Source organism: Rhinichthys klamathensis, unplaced genomic scaffold (assembly GCF_029890125.1).
Source record: "Rhinichthys klamathensis goyatoka isolate OS25496 unplaced genomic scaffold, OSU_Roscu_1.1 h1tg000015l_1, whole genome shotgun sequence".
Classification (NCBI taxonomy): domain Eukaryota; kingdom Metazoa; phylum Chordata; class Actinopteri; order Cypriniformes; family Leuciscidae; genus Rhinichthys; species Rhinichthys klamathensis.
The window spans coordinates 686,560-710,168 of NW_026606567.1; the positions used below are offsets into that span (position 1 = coordinate 686,560).

A 23,609-nucleotide genomic window follows, 5' to 3' on the forward strand; every position below is an offset into this window, starting at 1 on the left:
AGCTGTAGTGCGATTTGTTATGTTTTGACACTGAACGATCTTACATGCTTTCTTGTTTTATTCTTTTACTCTTATTTTACCGTTTCTAACTCGTGTAAACTCGTGTTTAATCCAGGAAGAGCCAAACCCAACCCCTTTAAATGGCCAAAATTGGTTGGCTCCTGCACACATTTGCACTATTGACCTTAATATTTCTTAATTCTGTACTTTATATCCTGGTGCACAAAGACAAGAGTGTTTCATTAGCCTTTTCACCATCAAAAGAATGGCGACATAGTTCAAATATCTCACACAGGAGCGTTCAATCCCAGAAGAACTTCAGTAATAATCTTCACTTATCTGCTGATCCCAGGACTCAGGCTAGTTCTCTTAGAGATCAGTGTAGCATAGCTGTGGAGAGCCGCATCGACTGTGGCCGTGACAGATCTTTGACTCGGGCCAATTGTGAGGGGAGAGGATGCTGCTATGTGCCTCTACCTCAGTCTGGACTAAGAGGACCACCATGGTGTTTCTACCCAGTCCGTTACCCAGGCTACAAAATGGGGCCCTTGTTGACCACAGAGAGGGGCCAAAGGGCCATGCTGACCCGTTCTGTACCCTCATACCTGCCCCGGGACATCCCCACATTGCAGCTAGATGTGATGGCCGAGTCTTTGGGTCGTCTTCACCTCACTGTGAGCACTTCTTTCAGTCTTTTCTATTACAAAAAGTACAATTACATATCAGATATTGTAAGTTTTGGAGGAATTTAATACAGTCACATTTCCTTGAATTCTTGGAAATATAAACTCTTGAATCAGTCATGTCTGAAATGAGCATGGGAAATTATTGATTAAATCTATTACTATTTAATTACATGACTTTTGCCCTGATTTTTAGTCTGGAGTAGTTGACAGTAGCTTTTATTATTATTATCAGGAGTACATATAGCCAAACATGTCAGGGGTATGTAGAAAGAAAAGAAAAAAGAAAATATTGAAAAACATTGTAGGCTATATCTTAAACAATTGCATAGTTCATTTTTAGTAGTTTAGTAGTAGTGTATAATGGCATAGACTCTGATTTTTAGCTTCAAACTACTCCATCCAGTCGCAGATGATCAGAAATATTTGATATTTTGAGACGATTTCACTTATTTTTCAACTTTTTTTCCCCTTATACACCCAGTCATTTAGTGTACGATTCCCGTTTTCTCTGTAACCATTTACAAAATCCGCAAGTGTATGATGCCTAGTGTTTGAAAACCTGTTCAGATTTCAAGTCATGTAGTGTATTCCAGCCTTTAGATGACCTAATCTTACTTTATCTTGCTGACTTCACTTTGCCACAGCTGAAAGATCCAGCATCTCAACGATACGAGGTCCCCTTTGTGACGTCCAAAACCAGGGGCCACAAAGACACACAAAACCCCCTCTATGATGTTGACTTCCAACCAGATCCATTTGGGTTTATTGTACGGCGAAAATCCAATGGCCGTGTTCTGTAAGTGTACTTCCATTTTTGTATTGTATGTTTTCTGCTTATATTGTGCTTCTTCTGTTTCTGTTTCTGGGTGTCAATGACGGTCCACAGATCTATATGGTAAAAAAAAATGTGTTGGGGACAGAACATTGCACAAATGCATTGTGTTTTTCCCCCTAGTTTGAATACTACAATAGGCCCCCTCCTGTTTGCGGATCAGTATCTACAGCTCTCCACCAGCATGGCTTCCTCTGTGATATCTGGACTGGGTGAACATTACACCCCCATCACGCTGGACCTCAACTGGAGCTCTGTTTCATTATGGAACAGAGACATGGCACCACATGTAAGACATTCACATCATTTCACATTCTTCTTTAACTTCCCCTTTTATTCACAGCTGTACTTAATGTTTTATATGGCCCTTTGTAGAGAAGTGCCAACCTGTATGGCTCCCACCCTTTCTTCCTAGTCCAAGAAGGCGATGGACAGGCACATGGAGTCTTTCTTCTCAACAGCAACACAATGGGTACAGCGTTGTGTTGTCTGAATTGGCTTCTTCCAATTTTGGCTTTCACTAAAAGTTTTCAAATTTGCCAATTGTAGAAGTGTTATTGCAGCCCTCTCCGGCATTGACATGGGTGACCGTCGGAGGAATACTGGACTTCTACATCTTCTTAGGCCCCAGTCCTCAGAGTGTGATACAGCAGTACCATGAGGTTATAGGTATTTAACAATTAGACAGTCCACATGCTGTATTAGAATTGTCGTTTACCTACAGTGTAACTTATTGTGTTGTATCTTTGAGGTTATCCTATGATGCCACCCTACTGGTCGCTGGGCTTCCACCTCTGTCGCTGGGGTTATACGTCCACCAACGTCACAAGAACAGTGGTACAGCTCATGCGCCAGGCCAAGATCCCTCTAGTATGTCAATAAAATAAATAATGGCTGTGTTTGGAAGATACTGAACAGTATATACCAGTGCTTCTCAACCGGGGGGCCACAGCATACTTCCAAGTGGACCTCAAGATTACCTGTTAAAATAATTTTATAAGTGTGATTTCTAGACTTGGAAAAGTCATGCAAATTAATACAATCTTAAAATTACATTTATAATGAATATTATGACAGCGGGGGGCCTTGGAGTCAAAAAGGTTTGAGAACTACTGGTATATACTGTGTGCTCGCTGCTATATTTTAAGAAGTACTTTAAACTAATAAAAACTGTTGTATGCTATATTGTTGTCACATGACAATATCATCCAGTTATCGTCTCTAAACATTTTTTTTAATCCAATTTTGTGTAAAATTGTTGTTCATATTGCTTCTGGGTTGTTCGTCATACTAGAAATGGAAGGTTAAGTTTAATACATTGCATTGTGGGATACAGTACCCAGTTTGATATGCTCTGTTAAAGTTAACATATGTGGTTTGAAATTGGTAAAATGTGCTTGGAAAAAATATATAATCAGAATATTGATATAATAATTATTCACACACATTGTATAAATTATAACATAGTATAGTATACTGCACATTGCAGATGTAGTACTGTTGGTCATCCAGATATTCCAGATTATGCAGCATACATACTGTAAAAATGTAAAGTAGTATAGTAGTATGCCATTTTGAAAAGAAGAAGAAAAAAAAATATATATATACTGCATAGAGAGAGAAGCAAGTAACCAAGCCGGTTTTACATGATAATTTAAATAACCTTCAATTGACTTCTGTAGGATGTACAGTGGAATGACCTTGATTATGCGGACCAAAGAAGAGTGTTTACTTTTGATCCACAACGGTTTGGAGATCTGCCCCAGATGGTTGAAGAGATCCATCAGCTGGGCATGAAGTATGTGCTCATTCTGGTACGTGGATAATATTCTGTGATGGAGATTCTTTCATCCTTATTTGAACTTAATAGCGTGATGCTTGTGTGTTAAATATGTGATATCAATATATTTTCTATACTATAGTATATACACTCACCGGCCACTTTATTAGGTACACCTGTCCAACTGCTCGTTAACACTTAATTTCTAAGCAGCCAATCACATGGCGGCAACTCAGTGCATTTAGGCATGTAGACATGGTCAAGACAATCTCCTGCAGTTCAAACCGAGCATCAGTATGGGGAAGAAAGTTGATTTGAGTGACTTTGAACGTGGCATGATTGTTGGTGCCAGAAGGGCTGGTCTGAGTATTTCAGAAACTGCTAATCTACTGGGATTTTCACGCACAACCATCTCTAGGGTTTACAGAGAATGGTCCGAAAAAGAAAAAACATCCAGTGAGCGGCAGTTCTGTGGGCGGAAATGCCTTGTTGATGCCAGAGGTCAGAGGAGAATGGCCAGACTGGTTCGAGCTGATAGAAGGGCAACAGTGACTGAAATAACCACTCGTTACAACCGAGGTATGCAGCAAAGCATTTGTGAAGCCACAACACGCACAACCTTGAGGCGGATGGGCTACAACAGCAGAAGACTCCACCGGGTACCACTCATCTCCACTACAAATAGGAAAAAGAGGCTACAATTTGCAAGAGCTCACCAAAATTGAACAGTTGAAGACTGGAAAAATGTTGCCTGGTCTGATGAGTCTCGATTTCTGTTGAGACATTCAGATGTTAGAGTCAGAATTTGGCGTAAACAGAATGAGAACATGGAACCATCATGCCTTGTTACCACTGTGCAGGCTGGTGGTGGTGGTGTAATGGTGTGGGGGATGTTTTCCTGGCACACTTTAGGCCCCTTAGTGCCAATTGGGCATCGTTTAAATGCCACGGCCTACCTGAGCATTGTTTCTGACCATGTCCATCCCTTTATGGCCACCATGTACCCATCCTCTGATGGCTACTTCCACCATGTCACAAAGCTCTAATCATTTCAAATTGGTTTCTTGAACATGACAATGAGTTCACTGTACTAAAATGGCCTCCACAGTCACCAGATCTCAACCCAATAGAGCATCTTTGGGATGTGGTGGAACGGGAGATTCGCATCATGGATGTGCAGCCGACAAATCTGCGGCAACTGTGTGATGCCATCATGTCAATATGGACCAAACTCCCTGAGGAATGCTTCCAGCACCTTGTTGAATCTATGCCACGAAGAATTGAGGCAGTTCTGAAGGCAAAAGGGGATCCAACCCGTTACTAGCATGGGGTACCTAATAAAGTGGCCGGTGAGTGTATATATAATATATATATATATACACACACACACATTCACTGGCCACTTTATTAGGTACACCTAAGTTGCTAGTACCGGGTTGGACCCCCTTTTGTCTTCAGAACTGCTTTAATGTTTTCTGGGGTAGCTTTAACATTGTGCTGGAAACATTCCTCAGAGATATTGGTCCATATTGACATGATAGCATCACACAGTTGCTGCAGATGTATCGTCTGCTCATCCATGATGCGAATCTCCCATTCTAGCACATCCCAAAGATGCTCTATTGGACTGAGATCTGGTGACTGTGGAGGCCATTGAGTTTAGTGTCATGTTCAGAAAACCAGATTGAGATTATTTGAGCTTTGTGACATGGAGAGTTATCCTGCTGGAAGTAGCCATCAGAGGATGATACACTCGTCATAAAGGGATGGAGATGGTCAGCAACAATACTCAGGTTGGCTGTGGCATTTAAATTATGCTCAATTGGTACTAAAGGCCAAAAGTGTGCCAAGAAAATGTCTAACACACCATTACACCACCAGCAGCCTGAACCACTAATACAAGGATCTGAGAATGGATCCATGGCATGCTTTCATGTTGTTTATGCCAAATTCTTATCCTTCCATCTGAATGTTGCAGCAGAAACCCAGACTCATCAGACCAGGCAACGTTTTTCCAATCTTCTATTGTCCATTTTTGGTGAGTCAGTGTGAATTGTAGCCTCAGTTTCCAGTTCTCAGCTGACAGGAGAGGCACCAGTGTGTGTCTTCTGCTGCTGTATCTGCTTCAAGGTTTGATGTGTTGTGCGTTCAGAGATGCTCTTCTGCAGACCTCTGTTTTCTCTTTTTCGGACCATTCTCTGTAAACCCAAGAGATGGTTGTGCGTGAAAATCCCAGTAGATCATCAGTTTCTGAAATACAAAGACCAGCCCGTCTCGCACCAACAACCAGGCCACATTAAAGTCACTAATATCACCTTTCCTCCCCATTCTGATGCTCAGTATGAACTCCAGCAGATCGTCTTGACCATGTCTACATGCCTAAATAAATGCATTGAGTTGCCACCATGTGATTGGCTGATTAGATATTTGCTTTAACAAGCAGTTGCACCTAATAAAGGTGCCAGTGAGTATACATACATACACCCAAAAAGCACATTAGTCACAGTACACAAATAAGCACATCAGTGTTGAATAGCATGTGGTCTTGTGTTAGGATCCAGGCATCAGCAGTACGAGTCGTCCTGGTTCATACAAACCCTTTGATGATGGGCTGAAGAGGGGAGTGTTCATCACCAACTCCACTGGACAGATCCTAATTGGGAAGGTTAGCGCCACACATGCAATATTACCCTCACTAAAACTTAGTCGTGATAATGTCATATACAAGATGTGTTTTCTTTCTGCACCACTGTATTATTAGTAGTATTATAGTCATGATAGAATATGGTGGGGGGTGGGTATAAAGATTTTGTATGCATTTATATCCAGGTATGGCCAGGTCTAACTGCGTTCCCAGATTTCACCAATCCTACAACACAGGACTGGTGGATGGACTGTATCAGAGCCTTTCACAACAAGGTACCTGTGGATGGACTCTGGATAGTAAGTACTTACAGAGTAAACTATAAATAAACATACACAGGGTATTTAAAAAAGGTGACAAAACATGAATGTATGAATTTAAAGGGGCCACACTCTTTACCTACATTGTATTTGTTTTCCTTTAAATCCTGAATTATGTTATGAAAATGCTAAGCAAAAAATAATTTCATGTCATTTTTATATCATCTGGACTTAAATAAAACATATACAGAAGAATTTTTTTTAAATTTTATATATTTTGGATTTTATGAGTTGTGTCTCCTGAGTCACGTTGCCTGATTAGGGTATAAAAAAAGGACCAAGTCATTAATCTGTTAACTGTTACTGCCACTGCATGTTTAAAACAATTATATCCCATTCTTTACCTGATCTAATGTTGACAAATGAGATATCATTCGAAAGCTTACGAACTCAAGATTCAGCCTGTGAAACCCGTTTTGAAATTGGACGTTGCCTTACCATAGAAACGGTACTCTAAATTCTTTTATCGGGCTCCTCTATGGAGCTAATAATATGACAAAATGATTTGAATTTGAATTGTGTAAATTTGAATTATTTGCAAGTGTAATCTAACAAAACTGAATTTTAAATAGTTTTGAATTTGAATTTTTGTGGAACGAATATTGAACATCTGAAATTTAACAAACTGAAAGGTTTTATGGCTGAATTTTATAGACATGTATTTTCAAACAGCTAGTTTTTGTGTTCTGAATTCAAATACTGCAAATATTCAGTTTAAAAAAATACGGATTCAAGTTTTCAAGATGAAGAAATTCAGAACGTCAAATTCAGTTTTCTAAAATTCAATGTCAAAAATTCAGGTCTTACAGAAAGTAGGTCACAGGGAAGAGTAGATGATCTCGGAAAAGTCGAACAGAGCATTTTGGCCAATTAGGGACTGCAGAAGTTTTCCAGCGCGAACGTGGTGGTTCAAGAGGTTGCCGCTCTCTGACGCCGATCATGAATCGCCCGGAGGTAAGTTAAACATGAATGATTTTGTGTGTATATGTTAGGTTAGCGTTCTCAGCACATTTGTCTAATGCCGAGTTCAGACTGCACGATTTTCAAAATAATCGGGTCAATGTTGTTTTCACACTGCATGACTATCTGGGGTAACATTCTGTTGCTGCCGTGTTCACACTGCACGATGGCTCGGCGACAGGAGGTTTCACACTGCATGACTTTACAAAAGAAAGAATCGCCGACAACTTCTGCCTGGTCCACAAACTACGCTTCACAACCAAACACACGCGAGAAGTGATCGGAAATAACGGAAGATCACGCGTGCGTGAGACCGGAGTTCTCGCGCGACACCGAATTTGTTATTAAAAATGATAGCCTACAAGAAGATTGCGATCCAAATTGTGCACTGATTTGTAGCGGGAAAAAAACAAAAACAGTTTATGCAGGACATGGTTGGGAAGACGAGGGGAGCAAGGACTGTGTTTTGCAAAGAGAGTTGGGGGTAAATAAATAATTTTGCAAATGTCCTGCTGTTGCTGCTGGTCACGCAAATGTTTGTGCTTTGTTTCTGTTTGATATAATTATAAATATAAGCCTATCTATTAAAATACTGATATTCTGGTCTATAACTCCTCCTCCTCCTCCCTGTATCTTGCTCTCTCATTGGCTGTCGGTCATCGCCGATGTAGTTTTCAGTCAGAACACATTCACACAGCAGGATTGTGAATCGCCGACAGGTCCAGATATTTAGCATGCCACATATCTTACGGGCGTCGGCGATTCTCTCAGATCGCGTCTTTGCTCATTCACACTGCGTGATTGTCACTCGCGTGAACGAGCACCGATTTGCCTGTGATTTCGGGCATTTGTCGGCGATTTCTCAAAACCTGTCGGCAAACCAAAATCGGGGCTAAAATCGTGCAGTCTGAACTCGGCATAAGCGGTCTCTGGTGTTTGTTTTAAAGTATATTTTGTGTAAAATTTTGTGTAAAATTGATTAGAACGCCACCGTGTCTACTACACAGACAGGACGCAAGCGGCGCGAGCAAAACAAAAATGTATTAGTGCAACTTTCCTTAAGTAAAATCACCAAAAGCCTCCAACCAAACTGAGATGACCTACATAAATAATGCCTACATAATGCAATTGTCCTTTCAATATTAAAGTCTTCTCTACTGACTGATGACTCACTCAGTAATAAAGACTGTCTTTGCCGCCATCTAACATTACAGGCGAAATATTTTAACTTATGCTGCTGCTCACGGCCAGGGACTATTTTTTTTTTCAGCGGAAGGTTGAAGGCTTTTGGTGATTTTACTTAATGAAAGTTGCACTAATATATTTTTGTTTTGCTTTATTATGATTATTGAGTGGCAATCGCTTTAGAAAAGCAATACACGGTACTCAAGGCTAGTGCTGTCTTGTGAATAAGTCACGTCTGAAGGGGTTGCACTTGCAAGCACTCTGGTTCGCGTCGTATTCACGATACAGCACCATAGCACACCCTCTCGTACCTTATGCTTACATGTACGACGCAATCTAGACCGGACGCGAGCGGTGCGACGCGACCAGTGAAATCCCCAACAGCACACGATTACCCATCCTATTTCTGACCTAGTCCCAGCTCTTTACAACAGTCGCTTCAAGCACTGTGTTGCGCCGCTCGCGTCCTGTCTGTGTAAGTTAGTAGACACGGTGGCGTTCTAATCAATTTTACACAAAATATACTTCAAAACAAACACCAGAGACCGCTTAGACAAATGTATCACGTGCTGAGAACGCTAACCTAACATATAAACACAAAATCATTCATGTTTAACTTACCTCCGGGCGATTCATGATCGGCGTCAGAGAGCGGCAACCTCTTGAACCACCACGTTTGCACTGGAAAACTTCTGCAGTCCCTAATTGGCCAAAATGCTCTGTTCGACTTTTCCGAGATCATCTACTCTTCCCTGTGACCTACTTTCTGTAAGACCTGAATTTTTGACATTGAATTTTTGACATTGAATTTTTGACATTGAATTTTAGAAAACTGAATTTGACGTTCCGAATTTCTTCATCTTGAAAACTTGAATCCGTATTTTTTTAAACTGAATATTTGCAGTATTTGAATTCAGAACACAAAAACTAGCTGTTTGAAAATACATGTCTATAAAATTCAGCCATAAAAACCTTTCAGTTTGTTAAATTTCAGATGTTCAATATTCGTTCCAAAAAAATTCAAATTCAGAACTATTTAAAATTCAGTTTTGTTAGATTACACTTGCAAATAATTCAAATTTACACAATTCAAATTCAAATCATTTTGTCATATTATTAGCTCCATACTCCTCCCCTTTTGGGCATCGTCATGTTTCATAATTTATGATCAAAACCTTTTCTAATCTTGACAAAACACATATTGTCAGAAAGGTCTGAGTCTCAAGGTTTCATATTTTGTGACGGAAGTGATATTTGGACAGAAATTTATTAATTTGTCATGGCAGAATGCATACAATTAAATTCAATGGAATGTAAGTCACCCGGTGGCTATTTTTGGTATTATGCCTAAACAAAATCTCATGGGAACTTCAATTTTTGTGATATCAACTTTAAATTTGGAACACAACTTGGTTAGATATATGGCTTTGATTTTATAGTAATTTTATAATAAAAAATATTTTGTAAATTACATATTATACATATACATAAAAATATTAAGTACAGTATATTTGATTTACTGTAAGTTTAAACTTCCATAACTTTTTCATACTTTCATTTTTTGGAGTACTTTCACTTCAGCAATAATCTGCTGACTGTTTTATTTATAACAAGACCAAACTTATTCTTGAATTACAATCATTTAAGTTTGAATAGTGCATTTTAAATAGAGCTAGTTTAATCCCTTTTTTATACCCTAAACAGGCAACGTGACTCAGGAGTCACATACATTTCAAAATGTGCTGCTAAATAACAACATGAACAACATATTACTTAATTTTCTCCTTCAGCACCTTAAGACAATGTTCACAATTAATGTTAGCAGTATTCTTCTTTTTTTTTTCAGAAGAAAAGTAAGTTTAATATATATTTACTTATCTTAAAATCTGAATGTTCTGCACCACTGGCAGCCATATTGGATTTAGGTCAGGCTGACTAATTGATCCCAAAATCTTTGAACCAAATCATGTGACCAGCAGCATACTCAACACATATATAACTTAAGGCCGGTTCACACCAAGAAGGATAACTATAAAGATAAATACAACAACATTAGCGTCCACATGAACGAACAATATCGTTCTGTTTATTCTAAGCGCGCACTGCGGTTTTGTCGTCTGCTCGAGCTCTTTAAAGCAGAAAGGATTTTAATTGGCAGTTAATGTTTGTCAAAGTTTTTATCGTTTGAAATCGCTCTAAAAGTGATTCCAACAATATTTTTTCTCTGTGCCGTTATCGTTATAGTGGTGATGTGAACTCTACTATTCTCTCTACTATTCTCTCTACTACTCTACTATAATATTATAATTTAATATTTAGAACGATTTTTTATCGTTATCTTTATAGTTATCGTTCTTGGTGTGATCGGGCCTACTAACTTCTAAATTTCTTTTGAAATTCTGCTCACAGGACATGAATGAGCCGTCAAATTTTGTCCAGGGATCTGTGGATGGATGTCCTGACTCTGACTTGGAGAAACCTCCTTATACTCCAGGTAAGAACAGTAAAGTCTTAATATACTCTCTTGTAAAATGACTGTCACTGTTTTTATGTGACCTGCATGAAGAGATCTGTCTGGGTTTACAGGTGTAATAGGAGGTCAGTTAAACTCAGGAACTGTGTGTATGTCTGCTCAGCAGTATCTGTCTAATCATTACAATCTGCACAATCTCTACGGTCTGACCGAGGCCATCGCCACCCACAGGTCAGAGAAATGCCTCTTCCATTCATACAAACAGTAAAAAAAAAGTTAATTGGTGAACAGATCCATTTGATATGGTTTGACATTATTACCAACTTTCCACTCATTTGTATTTCAGGGCATTGTTCAAAGTAAAGGGCACTCGTCCTTTTGTCCTATCCCGGTCGTCTTTTCCAGGACTGGGCCGTTTCTCTGCACACTGGACAGGAGATGTGCAGAGTGACTGGGAGCAAATGCGCTTTTCAATACCTGGTGAGAGAGAAAGATCATAAACATATGCTAATATATAGTTACAAAGGCTTAGTCCTGGCCCTGCAAGTGCTCGCCAACATCCACATATGCTAACACACATCCACGTTTAGAGATGTTCTAACATTCACAATGCAGGCTCCCTCACCTGGCCACCTAGATATGGAAATGTTTTGGAACATAAGCTGAGAAGTGACATGTACATGTCTTGTCTTAATTTTTTGTTCCTAATACTTGAAAAGCATGATTTGTCCCCGCTGTTGGTTTATTGCTGTGTTTGTTTGTGTGTGTGTGTACCAGCTGTGCTCCTGTTTGGACTCTATGGCGTTCCCTTTGTGGGGGCTGATGTATGTGGATTTGGTGGAGACACTACTGAAGAACTGTGTGTGCGCTGGACACAACTCGGAGCCTTTTACCCTTTCATGAGAAACCATAACGACAAACCCAATGCTGTGAGATATCGGTCAACAATTTACAGTCATCTAGAAGAAAAAAATCATAGATTAATATACTAATGATCAAAGGTTTGGAAACAATTAACTGGAATTTAGATCATGTGACACAGAAGACTGGAGTAATAGCTGCTGAAAATTCAGCTTTTCCATCACAGGAATAATTTTACATTCTAAAATATATTACAACAGAAACCAGTTATTTTAAATTGTAATAATATTTCACTCTAAACTATACCTGTTCTCCATGCAGCATATATTCTCTGGCTCTGTAGGCCTCATTGTCCGACTCCGGTTCGAACATATAAGGCTAAACACCGCCACTGACAATTTCTGACATTTTCAGTGTGTGAGATTGTCCTGTTTTGTTGTAGCATGAGCTCTTAAAGCCGCTCATTTGCATTTAAAGGGACACACACAAAAACGGCGCATTTTTGCTTACCCCCAAAAAGTGTCAATTTTAACGTGTTATAAAAAATGATCTGTTGAGTATTTTGAGCTAAAACTTCACATACACATTCTGGGGACATCAGAGACTTGTTTTACATCTTGTAAAAAGGGGCATAATAGGACCCCTTTAATGTTTACAAACTTTTGACCTGTACTGCATATATATATATATATATATATATATATATATATATATATATATATATATAAATAAAAATGTAAACATTTCAATCATTTTACATTATTAGTAATATATGATTATTTCTTCTCATATTTCATACTCTCAGCCCCAAGAGCCATATGTATTTAGCCAGCAAGCCCAAGATGCCATGAGGACTGTGACTACACTGCGATACTCTCTCCTGCCCTTCCTCTACACACTGTTCCATCATGCGCACATCTCCGCCAGCACCGTGGCACGCTCCCTCTTCCTTGAGTACATACACACGCTCATTCTAGCTCAATATCTCAGCGGTGACCTCGTCTCTGAGATTACTCATTTCTTTTAGGTTCCCCACTGATCCAAATTGCCAGACCATTGACAGGCAGTTCCTGTGGGGGAGTTCACTGCTTATCAGTCCCGTCCTGGAACAGGGAGCAGTGGAGGTGACGGCTTATCTCCCGCCGGGGACTTGGTACAGTCTGCACAATGTAAGCCTTCGTCCTATACTATATACATTCACTACCAGTCAAAAGTTTGGATTTTTTTTAATGTTTTAATATTTTTGAAAGAAGTCTCTAATGTTCACCAAGACTGCATTTATTTGATCAAAAAACAGTAAAAATAGAAATATTGTGAAATGTTATTAAAAAATTTAAAAGAACAGTTTACTATTATTTATATATTTTTTACATTTTAATTATTCCTGTGATGTAAGAAATGTTTCTTGATCATCAAACCATCAAATTAGAATGATTTCTGAAAGAAACTGTAACCAATTACCATATAATTAAATGGGTTTTTTTTTACCTTCGAAGTAAACACCTTCTTTTTTACCCCTTTTTTGCATAGCCTCTTTCACATTGTGATATGTTTACAAAGTTATGATGGTAAAATGTAATATGATATGAAGCCTTTAAGGTAAATGAGACTGAATCCTCTGTGTTTTCTTATAGGGGCAAGCATATCACAGTAAAGGGCAATACATTTTGTTTCCTGCCGCTTTGGACACCATTAACATTCAAGTGAGAGAGGGGAGCATCATCCCGCAGCAGGTGGTGTACTGTAAAGACTAGATCTAGCAGCAATCATAATATCTCCTTTATGCTGTGTAGCAAGTGAACTTTTGCTATTTCTTCTTCGTTTCCCAGGTTCCCGGATTGACGACTACAGCATCTCGCAGAAACCCTTTCACTCTGATCGTGGCACTGTCTGCAGAAAATTGGGCCAAAGGGGATCTTTTCTGGGATGATGAGGAAAGTCTGGACACTTTTGAGAGGGGAGATTACTCATATGTTCTCTTTTTTGCCAAAGAGGTACAAAATAGCGTGAATTTTGCTTGCATGTTGAATTGATTGGTTTGGATGAGGATTTTTCTATTGAACATCTGTTTCCCATTGCTATTCTGTGTTGGAGCAGTCCAAAATGAATTGCTTCAGCAGGCAGTAAAATAAAACAAAAAACATCAAGTGCTGTTATTGCTATGAACAGATTGTATACTCTATGTGCAATTTATAAAAATGAAGAAAACTAGAACACCTGTTGGATTTCAACATACAATTATAGTAGAAAACTCAAAAAATATGGTCGATATGTGCATTAATTTGAAATGTAATCTATTTATTTGATATTTTATTCCCCTGTAGTCTTATGTGGTCAGTAAGCCAGTCAAATTAAACAGATCTCTCGATCATTTGGTCCTCGGGGAAGTAAGTGTTTTCGGAGTTCAGACTCGACCTACAGCAGTGTGGGCCAACGGGCAAAAGGTTCATGACTTCTCGTACAGCACAGACACCAAGGTATGCATCAAGTTCTGAGGTGGAGATTTGTGTTTGTCTACCTGGTTTACTTCTACTCCACTTAGTATGTACAAAATTTAATCATGGTGATTAATGTGCATTTCATATTTAATTTTAATGGACCTTTTTCACAGACTTTGATGATGTGATTCCGCAGTTATCAACATCACAAATCTAGTAAAGTTGTTCATATTACTTGAGTTATATTACCATGGCAGTAAATAGCAAAAAAACTAATTAAAGGGGATATATGTGTATGTATTAATCACTTTTTTATTGCCAATGTGTGACCAGCTTGTTAACAAAACACAAAAAACTTTCCCCGGCTTCCTAGGTTGTTAATGAAATCCTGTAGACTGATTTTTATGTAAAGGATGTTTTTGGCGGGAAAATCAAAAGGATATGAGGTTTACGCGCACACCCGAGAGCATTTCTTCCATTCAAAAAATCCCTAGATCCATTCTTTCTGTAATGTCAATGTGTCAGGCAAAGAAAAGGAATTATTTCTAACCATAGTCTCAAATAGGCAATACTGTGGAGTGCAGTAAGTGAGGAGACAAGAGACGGGGCAGGGGTCGAGGTTGCCGCAGGTGGGCGCCCTCGCCGTGGGGGCAGGGCCAGCTGAAGCGGTTCGCCAATATCCACATGAGCAGGCTTGAGACGGTCAATAGCCACCCGCTCAGGCCTGCCCCCCATATCCACCACAAAGTTCTTAGGAAGAAAAGAAACTCCCCCGGAACACGCAGAGGCTGGCCATACACCAGCTCGGCCGATGAGGCTTGAAGATCTTCCTTAGGGGCGGAGCGAATGCCAAGCATAACCCATGGGAGGCGGTCAGCCCAGTCGCTGCCCGTAAGGCTGGCCCTGAGCGCGGCCTTCATGTCACGATGAAACCGCTCGCACAATCCGTTGCTCTGTGGGTTATAGGCTGTGGTACGGTGGACCTTCACCCCAAGGGCCTCGGCGACCGCAGACCAAAGCTCCGATGTGAACTGCGGACCCCGGTCCGAGGAGAGGTCGGACGGTGTGCCAAAACGGGCCACCCAAGCCATAATGAACGCCCGGGCCACTTCCGCTGATGTAGTGGAGGACAGGGGAACTACTTCTGGCCACCTGGTGGTCCTGTCCACCATGGTGAGGAGGTAGGTGTAACCACGGGAGGAGGGAAGTGGGCCCACCAGGTCCACATTCACATGATCAAAACGTCTCTCTGGCACTTTGAAGGGTGCCAAAGGAGCCTTGGTATGACGAGTCACCTTTGCGCGCTGGCACGCCACATAGGCCGCAGCCCAGGCCCTGATGTCCCTCCGCAGTCCCGGCCAGACGAACTTGGCCCCCACCAGCTTGGTAGAGGCCTTCACCCCCGGGTGGGAAAGACCATGGATGGCATTAAAAACTTTATGCCTCCAGCCAGCAGGTACCATGGGGCGAGGTTGGCCAGTGGAGACGTCGCAGAGGAGTGTAGCGTTGGCCGTGTCAAACATCACATCTTCCATGAGCAGCGCCGTGGGGGCCGTCCTGTAGGCTTGCACCTCAGAGTCCGCCATTTGATCCGCAGCCATAGCCGCATAGTCGAGGCCCAAGTGGACGGAACCAGCGACCGCCCGGGAGAGGCAGTCGGCGACGAAATTGTCCTTGCCAGCCACGTGCTGAATGTCAGTGGTAAACTCGGAGATGGCCGAGAGCTGACGCTGCTGTCGACCAGACCACGGCTCCGTAGACTTGGCCATAGCAAACGTCAGCGGCTTGTGGTCAACGAAAGCCGTGAACCGCCGACCCTCCAACAGGAAACGGAAATGACGGGTGGCAAGGAAAAGACCCAGGAGCTCCCTGTCGAAGGCGCTGTACTTCCTCTCATTGTCCCGGAGCTTCCTGCTGAAAAAGGCCAGCGGCTGCCAGGCTCCGCTTACCCACTGCTCACACACAGCCCCCACGGCGTAATCAGAGGTGTCCGTAGTAAGAGCAACTGGGGCGGTCGGAGACGGGTGCGCCAGCAGAGCAGCGTTGGCCAGCGCAGTTTTGGCAGCATCAAACGCATCAGCCATCTCTGGGGACCAAGCCAACACGTCCGCCGGTCTCCTACCCCGCAAAGCGTAGTACAATGGACGCATGAGCTGGGCCGCACGGGGGAGGAAACGGTTGTAGAAGTTCACCATGCCCAGGAAATCCTGCAGGGACTTCACAGTGCGTGGGCGTGGAAAACTGGCGACGGCCTCCACCTTGGCAGGGAGGGGAACTGCCCCCTGTGGGGTGACGTGGTGGCCGAGGAAAGTGATGGATGACCGGCCAAACTCGCACTTGGCCGGGTTGATGATGAGGCCATGCTCACTGAGCCGGCCGAACAACTGCCGGAGATGCGTCCGGTGGTCGTCTGCAGACGCGCTGGCCACGAGAATGTCGTCCAAGTAAACAAACATGAACGGCATATCTCGCAGCACCGAGTCCATGAGACGCTGAAACGTCTGCGCTGCCCCCTTGAGGCCGAAAGGCATCCGTAGGAATTCGAAAAGGCCAAAGGGTGTGATGACTGCTGTTTTGGGGACATCCTGCGGGTGGACAGGCACCTGGTGGTAACCGCGCACCAGGTCCACCTTTGAGAAAATGGTGGCACCGGCTAGGTGGGCGGAAAAGTCCTGGATGTGCGGGACTGGGTACCGGTCGGGTGTGGTGGCGTCGTTCAGGCGACGGAAATCTCCACAGGGACGCCATCCGCCATCAGCCTTGGTCACCATGTGCAGGGGGGACGCCCACGGGCTGTTGGAGCGGCGCACGATGCCGAGGTGCTCCATGGTGGCGAACTCCTCCCTGGCGATAGCGAGCTTGGCAGAGTCAAGGCGCCGGGCTCGTGTGTAGACTGGGGGGCCCACCGTGGTGATGTAGTGCTCCACGCCATGCTTAGCCACCGCCGATGAAAACGTGGGTGTGGTGATGTCAGGGAACTCAGCAAGTAGGCGTTGATACAGGTCCCCGTTGGCCAGCGTGTTCGACAGACAAAGCGCCCCTGTCCCTCCCAGCGTGCAGGGGTACGAAGCAAAAGAGAGGGCGTCGATCAGGCGGCAGTTTGTAACATCCACCAACAGTCTATAAGCGCAGAGAAAATCCGCCCCCAGGAGCGACGTAGACACAGCAGCCATGACGAAGTCCCAGCCGAAACGCCGTCCGCCGAAACACACTTCCACATGCCTCGTGCCATAGGTACGGATGGGTGTGCCGTTAGCGGCGTCCATCGGGGGGCCGTGCCCGCCAGCCATGGTGTCCACAGGCTGCGCCGGCAGGATGCTGCGCTGAGCCCCAGAATCGACCAGCAGCCGCCGGCCGGAGAAGGTGTCAGTGATGAATAACAGCTTGCAGTCACGGCCAGCGCCCATAGCTGCTAATGAGCGCCGGCCCTGGCTTTTCCCTGGGCTCCGAAACTGCAAGGCTGACGACACTGCTTGGCTTTTGCCCCAAACCTGGAATGGTAATAACACCACCCGTCCTCACGCTGTCGGCGGGCCGTCACAGCAGCTGCAGTGTCTGGGTCGTCCTCCGAGGGTGGAACAGACGTGCGCTGGGTGGGCAGCAGTGCATGGACAAACTGCTGTCGGTTGGCGAGGAATATCCTGTCTGCCTCCACAGCCAGTGCTCGGTAGTCTCTGGAGGAAGGGAGGGGGGAACTAGCCAGTGCGGTGCGCACGGGTGCTGGAAGCTGCCGCAGGAATATGTGGGCGAAAAGGAACGAGGGATCCGCCGCGCCCAGCACCGCCAGCATCCTCTCCATTAACTCGGACGGCTTGCTGTCGCCAAGGCCGTTCAGGGACAGCAGGCGGTCTGCCTTCTCCAGTTCTGACAGTTCAAAGAGGCTCAACAGGAACGTTTTAAGTGCGTCGTACTTGCCGTCAGCTGGAGGAGCCTCTAACAGCGCCATAGCCCTGGCCGTCGTCGAGGCATCTAAGGCCGCTACCACGTGGAAATACTTTGCAACGTCCTGTGTTATTCCTCTCAGCTGGAACTGTGCCTCGATGTGCTGAAACCACGGCCGTGGATTGTGCTGCCAAAAGTCCGGTAACTTGATGGTGGCTGCGTAGATAGCGCCGACATTAGCCGCGCCGCTAGCAGCGGCCGGCGCCGCGGCCGCAGCGTTTTCACCACCGTCGTTGTGTGACATAATTCAGCCGTGTTCAACTCGCGTCAGGGGTCACCAATGTGGAGTGCAGTAAGTGAGGAGACAAGAGACGGAGATGCGTCGAGTCAACTTTACTATCCACTTCAATATTTCTATCACAAGTCAGCGAGTGATATCCAAACATAAACACAACGTCAAAAACCGGAACTCGTCATCGTCTAACCCCCCCTTCCTTAAAGGTACAGCCCCTTGGTGAATGTCTCTTTCAGACTTCCTTGTGGGTCACTACAATACTTTATAATCATAACTAAAAACTATCATAACAGTGTCATTTTAATTACCTCATCATCGGTCGACATGATGCTGGTGAATCGCAGAGCTTGTGCAAACATATACACATCGCTATGATAAGATGCTTTCTAACCTCTACTTTCACGCCGCTGTCTTTTTTGTTGTGTGTTTATTTTGTTATTGAGAGCAAAGCTTGCAACACACATTTACATATTAATCTAAACATCGCTCTCAGCAGCGTGGACTAGGTCTGGATGTTCGTTACCAGTTTATTGATGCAAAGGTATTTCATAAAACTTCTTTTTTACTTCTAAACAAAGAACGAAAGTATATCGGGCCATTTTATCGCGTTTCGGTCTCTTGTACGTTACGTGTGTGGCTGCAGTTCACTTAACGGCCACCGGTGTTGCTAATGACTTGGGTTTCTGAATTCTACATAGTTTCTAATACAACGACTGAGAGAGGGGTGGCACATTTCCCATCATTCTCTCTTCTGACGGCTGTAATCAGTCTCTTTTTTGGAATGTTGTGGAAACACTATCATGGATTTTTTTTTTGGGGGGGGGGGGGGGGTTTGGAACAAATGGAAATACAAACAGTACTGTTGTCTCCCATTTAATTACCACTAAGTTTACCCAACTTTGACCACTTCTGCTTCTGAGAACCTCTGGAATGTGAAAAAGGTCCATACGAGTCATTAAAATGTTTTGATAATAAAATGCTTTCATAAAGTGTTTTTTGTGTGTGTGTGTGTGTGTGTGTGTGTGTCGCAGGTTCTTACAGTGCCTGGACTGGACTTACCCATGACAGCCATGTTCACCGTACAGTGGACCTGATGAGAAATCTCTGCTGTGTAAATGTTCTGTGCTTTGGATTTGTGTAATGTGAATTGCTTTGGTCTTCCAAATGCATAAATGTAATAATGATCAGCATGTCATTATTTTTTTAAATAAATGTTTATTAAATGTTCTTAAAGGGGTCATATAATGGTACATGCACTTTTACAAGTTGATTGTACTGAAATGTGTGTTGGCAGTGCCTGTACACAACCATCATAAAATGATAAAAATCCATCCAGTGTTTTTGTTTTAATCTCCTTATATGTTTTCCCCTGCCTCAAATCAAGCCGTTCGACCGTGTGACGTCACAAGCTCAGAAGCCCCTCCCACGATTGTTGATTGACAGGAGTGTTTCAACACAGACCCGGCCTCGCTCGTGAGAGCTGTCAATCATAGTCTGCGCGGACCGGCGCGGTCATTGTTGATATGCTGGAGCACTGTCTATGAGCAGAATGGCGTCTAAGCGATTGTGGTGTTCTGTTCTTGGGTGTAATAACGAACACAGCAGTCATTTTAATGTTCCTAAATCCGAACCGCTGAAGATGCAGTGGCTGTGTTTGTTTTCGAAGGGAATATTCCCCACGAGCAACATCGCTCTCATGTTTGCGCGAATCATTTCTCACCAGACTGCTTTATAAACGAGGATCAGTATAAAGCTGGATTTGCTAAGAAGCTGCTCATGAAAAAAGGATCGGTACCAGATATTCGTGTTCCTGCTGAATCTCCAGAAGAACGGAAGTGAGTGTAACGTTTTATTAAACTTTATATTAATCTTTGCAAATCGCTAGCTACACGCTTCACAATGAATGCGTCTAAGGTTTACACTCAGGGTCCATTACGGCATGTTTTCTATGTATGACGTTCTCAATATAATTCATAATCCCACGTTTATACTGAACAACGCGTTATGGTTATTGTGTTATTGAGTTACAAATGGTGTACGCACAGAACAGAGATGCAGGGTGAGCAAAGCTCATCATCATTTAAAGGCATATGCACTGAAACGGCGTGCTGAAAACAGAGCTGTTTTTGACCAGGTAAAATAAGTGTTTTCTTACAATACTAATGAGAATTTTTAATTAAAGTATATTACAAACTTTTAATTTAGACCCTAAAGAATCATATTAGCTTGTACAAAAATGGCATTATATGACCCCTTTAATGCTTTTATTGTTGTGTGACAGTGATAGGTATAATCAGAATAATACTAATTTCCCTTGACTCTAGAATAATAATTGTACCTGTTTATTTTAAATGTCAGAGAAATAATCAAATAAATAATTGTTATTGTTGTTGGTGTTTATTATTATTATAAATGTTGTTAAGATTATACAAATAGCTAAATACATATGCATATGGTTATTGGATAAAATATTTCTCATTGAAGCTTAGGTTAAATGTAATTATATTATAAAATAATATATGATATTATAAAAATAAAAATTAGGCTAAGGGATTTGACACTGCAATTAAATGTTTTCTATTCTTACAATTTGGCAATATTTAATTAAGTTCCTTTTTTTTTTTTTTTTTTTATGATCCATGTGGTTATTTTTTTGACACTTTCATAAATGCTTCATCCAAAGAAACATGTGTTTAGTTGTGTTTTCTGTGCTCATTATAACTGCAGGACCAGTGTCCTGCCCCTGCCGCGCCGTTGCGTTCAGAGGAAGCGCAGTGTTGTTCCGGAAGCAACGGAATGTCAGTGGGCAGGGCTTCAGTCTGTCGTCAACGAAGGCGTGCGGAGTGAAGAGTGTCACCGACAAACATACGCGTCATTCAGTGTAGCCTGGATCTTTAATGCATGAGCCACTTCTGATATGGACGTGTAGCGACGGTTGTAATCGTTTCTGGTACTGAAGGTAAGACTGCAGCGTGTATGATTTTCGATTACAAATTCATCCTTACGGCTGTCATTGTTGGAAGTAGTTTAGTTAGCGTCCCATATGGGGTACAGCAGTGCATATGTGTCTATTATAGCAGATATAACGGGACCCCATCGCGACTTCCATGTGAAATGAGCCCTCATATGTGATATGTGATCCTGAGTGGGACAAAATGGCTTGTCCATTAAAATACAATATTGATACTGGTCAATCAACCTGCTGATACAGGCCTGAACACGGTCAATGTGAACACATGTCTGTTCTTATTATGTGTCTGATGTAGTTTTGTTTGATATCTCTTGATGTATTAGCTATTTATCTACTGTAGTGGTTTTTTTTTTTTTTTTTTTAAGACTTGTAACTTTGTACTTTGACATTGGAATTATGCCTTTGCCCCAATAAATTATATTATGACATTTAAAGGCACTTCTTAAGGAAATTAAATTCTGTCATTTACTCACCTGCATGTTATTCCAAACCCATGTAGTTGTATTTTATTCTGTAGAGCGCGAAAAGAGGTCCAACTTTATATTAGTTGCCTTTAACGATTATGTATTTGCATAAAAAAATTAAGCTATAATTGTTAAATACAATGTGCTTGTATTGCAAAACACTTTTGCTGCTATTTAGGTGGGATACAGCAGGTAAGGCTAAAGGGACAAGTTTGGTGGTAAGGTTAGGTTTAAGGGTTGGTTAAGGGAAGGGTCAACATTGTGATTACAGATGTATTTACACAAAATAATTACAGCTGTAATTACATGTATAGGTATAATGTAAATGTATTTAAAATGTACATGAATCTGCACAGTAAGTGCATTGTATCAAATTATTAATTTAAATGATGCATAGTAGTCAAAGACACTTAATATAAAGTGGCTCCCAAAAAGGAGATGTTTTCAAGAATGTTCATATAGCAAAAGCATATAGGATCAGGGTCTGTCAAGCTCTAAAAAAAAAGGACTAAAATGCACCATAAAAATAGCCTTGTGAAGGAACAGACAAATTCTTTTTGTTTTTCACTAAAAAACTAATACACCTCATTGCACTTGTGCATGACAGTCAAATTACAAGCAAGGGGTTAATTTGGCAGCTTTTTAGCACCTTCAGTTCAAGAAAGAAAAATATTGTTTGAAAAAATGTGTTTGGCTTTAAGGTTTTGTCCTATTATCTCCATTTTGTTAACAAACGTTATTCTGCTTAGTCAGTGATGGAACCGATAAAGGTAACGTCCATCTGATATCATCATTTTGTGAAATTATGAAATAAAAAGCAACCAAATCTGCTGCCATATCCACGGAAGCTTGTTTCCATCACGGAATAACCACAACAACAAAAGTTATTGCGACTTTTTATCTTACAATTCAGATTTTTTTTTCTCACAATTGTGAAATATAAACTCAAAATTGCAAGGAGGTAACTTGCAATTGCGATGTGTTACCTGAGACAAAAAGTCCAAATTGTGAGATATAAGCTCACGATTGCGGAAAAAAACAAGCCAGAATTGTGAAATAAAGTTTCAATTGCCATTTTAATTTTAAAAACAAAAAAATCTAAATTGCGAGATGTAAACTGGCAATTATGAGTTCATAACTTCCAGTTGCAAGAAATAAACTCACAATTGTGAGAAAAAAAGTCAGAATTGTGAGATAAAAAGTCGTAATTACCTTTTTTAATTTTTTTATTTCTGTGGCGAAACCAAAAAAACATCTGAATTACAAAATGTAAACTCACAATTCCGAGAAAAAAGTCAGAATTGCGGGATGTAAACTGGCAATAACGAGTTTAGAACTTGCAGTTGCGAGATATAAACTGCTTATATATAAACTGAATATAGAATTTCAAGGTGTTAACTCGCAATAGCGAGATGTTAACTGAGACCAAACGTCCAAATTGTGAGAAAACAAGTCAAAATGCTGAGATAAAAGTCGTAATTGCCTTATAATTTATTTTTTTTGTGTGATGGAAATAAAAAATCAGAATTGCAAATCAGAAATGTAAACTCGCAATTCCGAGAAAAAAGTCAGAATTGTGAGGAGAAAAAATTTGTAAGCAGAAAAAGTTTCCATAATTTCTGATATGCATCAGCTGATTTATTAAAAATAGCTTGTGCTCAATAAGTGTTATATCATATCTTGCCTAGTGCGGGAGGGAATTTCTCTTTTTAGGTGAGCTATGATTTAGGAATATTATTGTGCATTTGGTCTGATTTGAAAGCAAGACACCAAATGAACTTCTGTGTTGATTTTGAAGTGCATTCCTGGTGACTCTGT

The 23,609-nt window shown here is 41.7% G+C and overlaps 2 protein-coding genes across 2 annotated transcripts in view; both read left to right on the forward strand.

The window, feature by feature from the left end:
- Positions 1 to 52: 52 nt before the first annotated feature.
- gaa (alpha glucosidase) lies at positions 53 to 19,564 on the forward strand. The gene is made up of 19 exons (XM_056271942.1): positions 53 to 674; positions 1,331 to 1,482; positions 1,642 to 1,807; positions 1,894 to 1,990; positions 2,068 to 2,187; positions 2,270 to 2,388; positions 3,201 to 3,332; positions 5,853 to 5,963; positions 6,128 to 6,241; positions 10,817 to 10,901; positions 10,994 to 11,111; positions 11,227 to 11,360; positions 11,658 to 11,809; positions 12,547 to 12,695; positions 12,769 to 12,910; positions 13,376 to 13,474; positions 13,571 to 13,735; positions 14,066 to 14,218; positions 19,388 to 19,564. Exons 1-19 carry the CDS (start codon positions 141 to 143, stop codon positions 19,448 to 19,450), a joined length of 2,805 nt encoding a protein of 934 aa, XP_056127917.1. The 5' UTR covers positions 53 to 140; the 3' UTR covers positions 19,451 to 19,564.
- A 1,607-nt stretch (positions 19,565 to 21,171) lies between these two features.
- Positions 21,172 to 23,609, forward strand: part of tbc1d16 (TBC1 domain family, member 16) — a 32,665-nt gene continuing 30,227 nt past the window's right edge. Inside the window, exon 1 of the mRNA XM_056272070.1 lies at positions 21,172 to 21,315. The gene's annotated coding sequence lies outside the window, so the exon portion shown is untranslated. The remainder of the gene's footprint in view (positions 21,316 to 23,609) is intronic.

What these genes read in the sequence shown, in the direction of transcription:
- gaa (XM_056271942.1), top strand. Translation starts at nt 141, where the DNA reads ATGGCCAAAATTGGTTGGCTCCTGCACACATTTGCACTATTGACCTTA. An exon ending in GAGGCCATCGCCACCCACAG is followed by an intron (nt 11,112 to 11,226) that starts GTCAGAGAAATG and finishes TTTGTATTTCAG; the next exon opens with GGCATTGTTCAAAGTAAAGG. An exon ending in CGTACAGCACAGACACCAAG is followed by an intron (nt 14,219 to 19,387) that starts GTATGCATCAAG and finishes TGTGTGTCGCAG; the next exon opens with GTTCTTACAGTGCCTGGACT.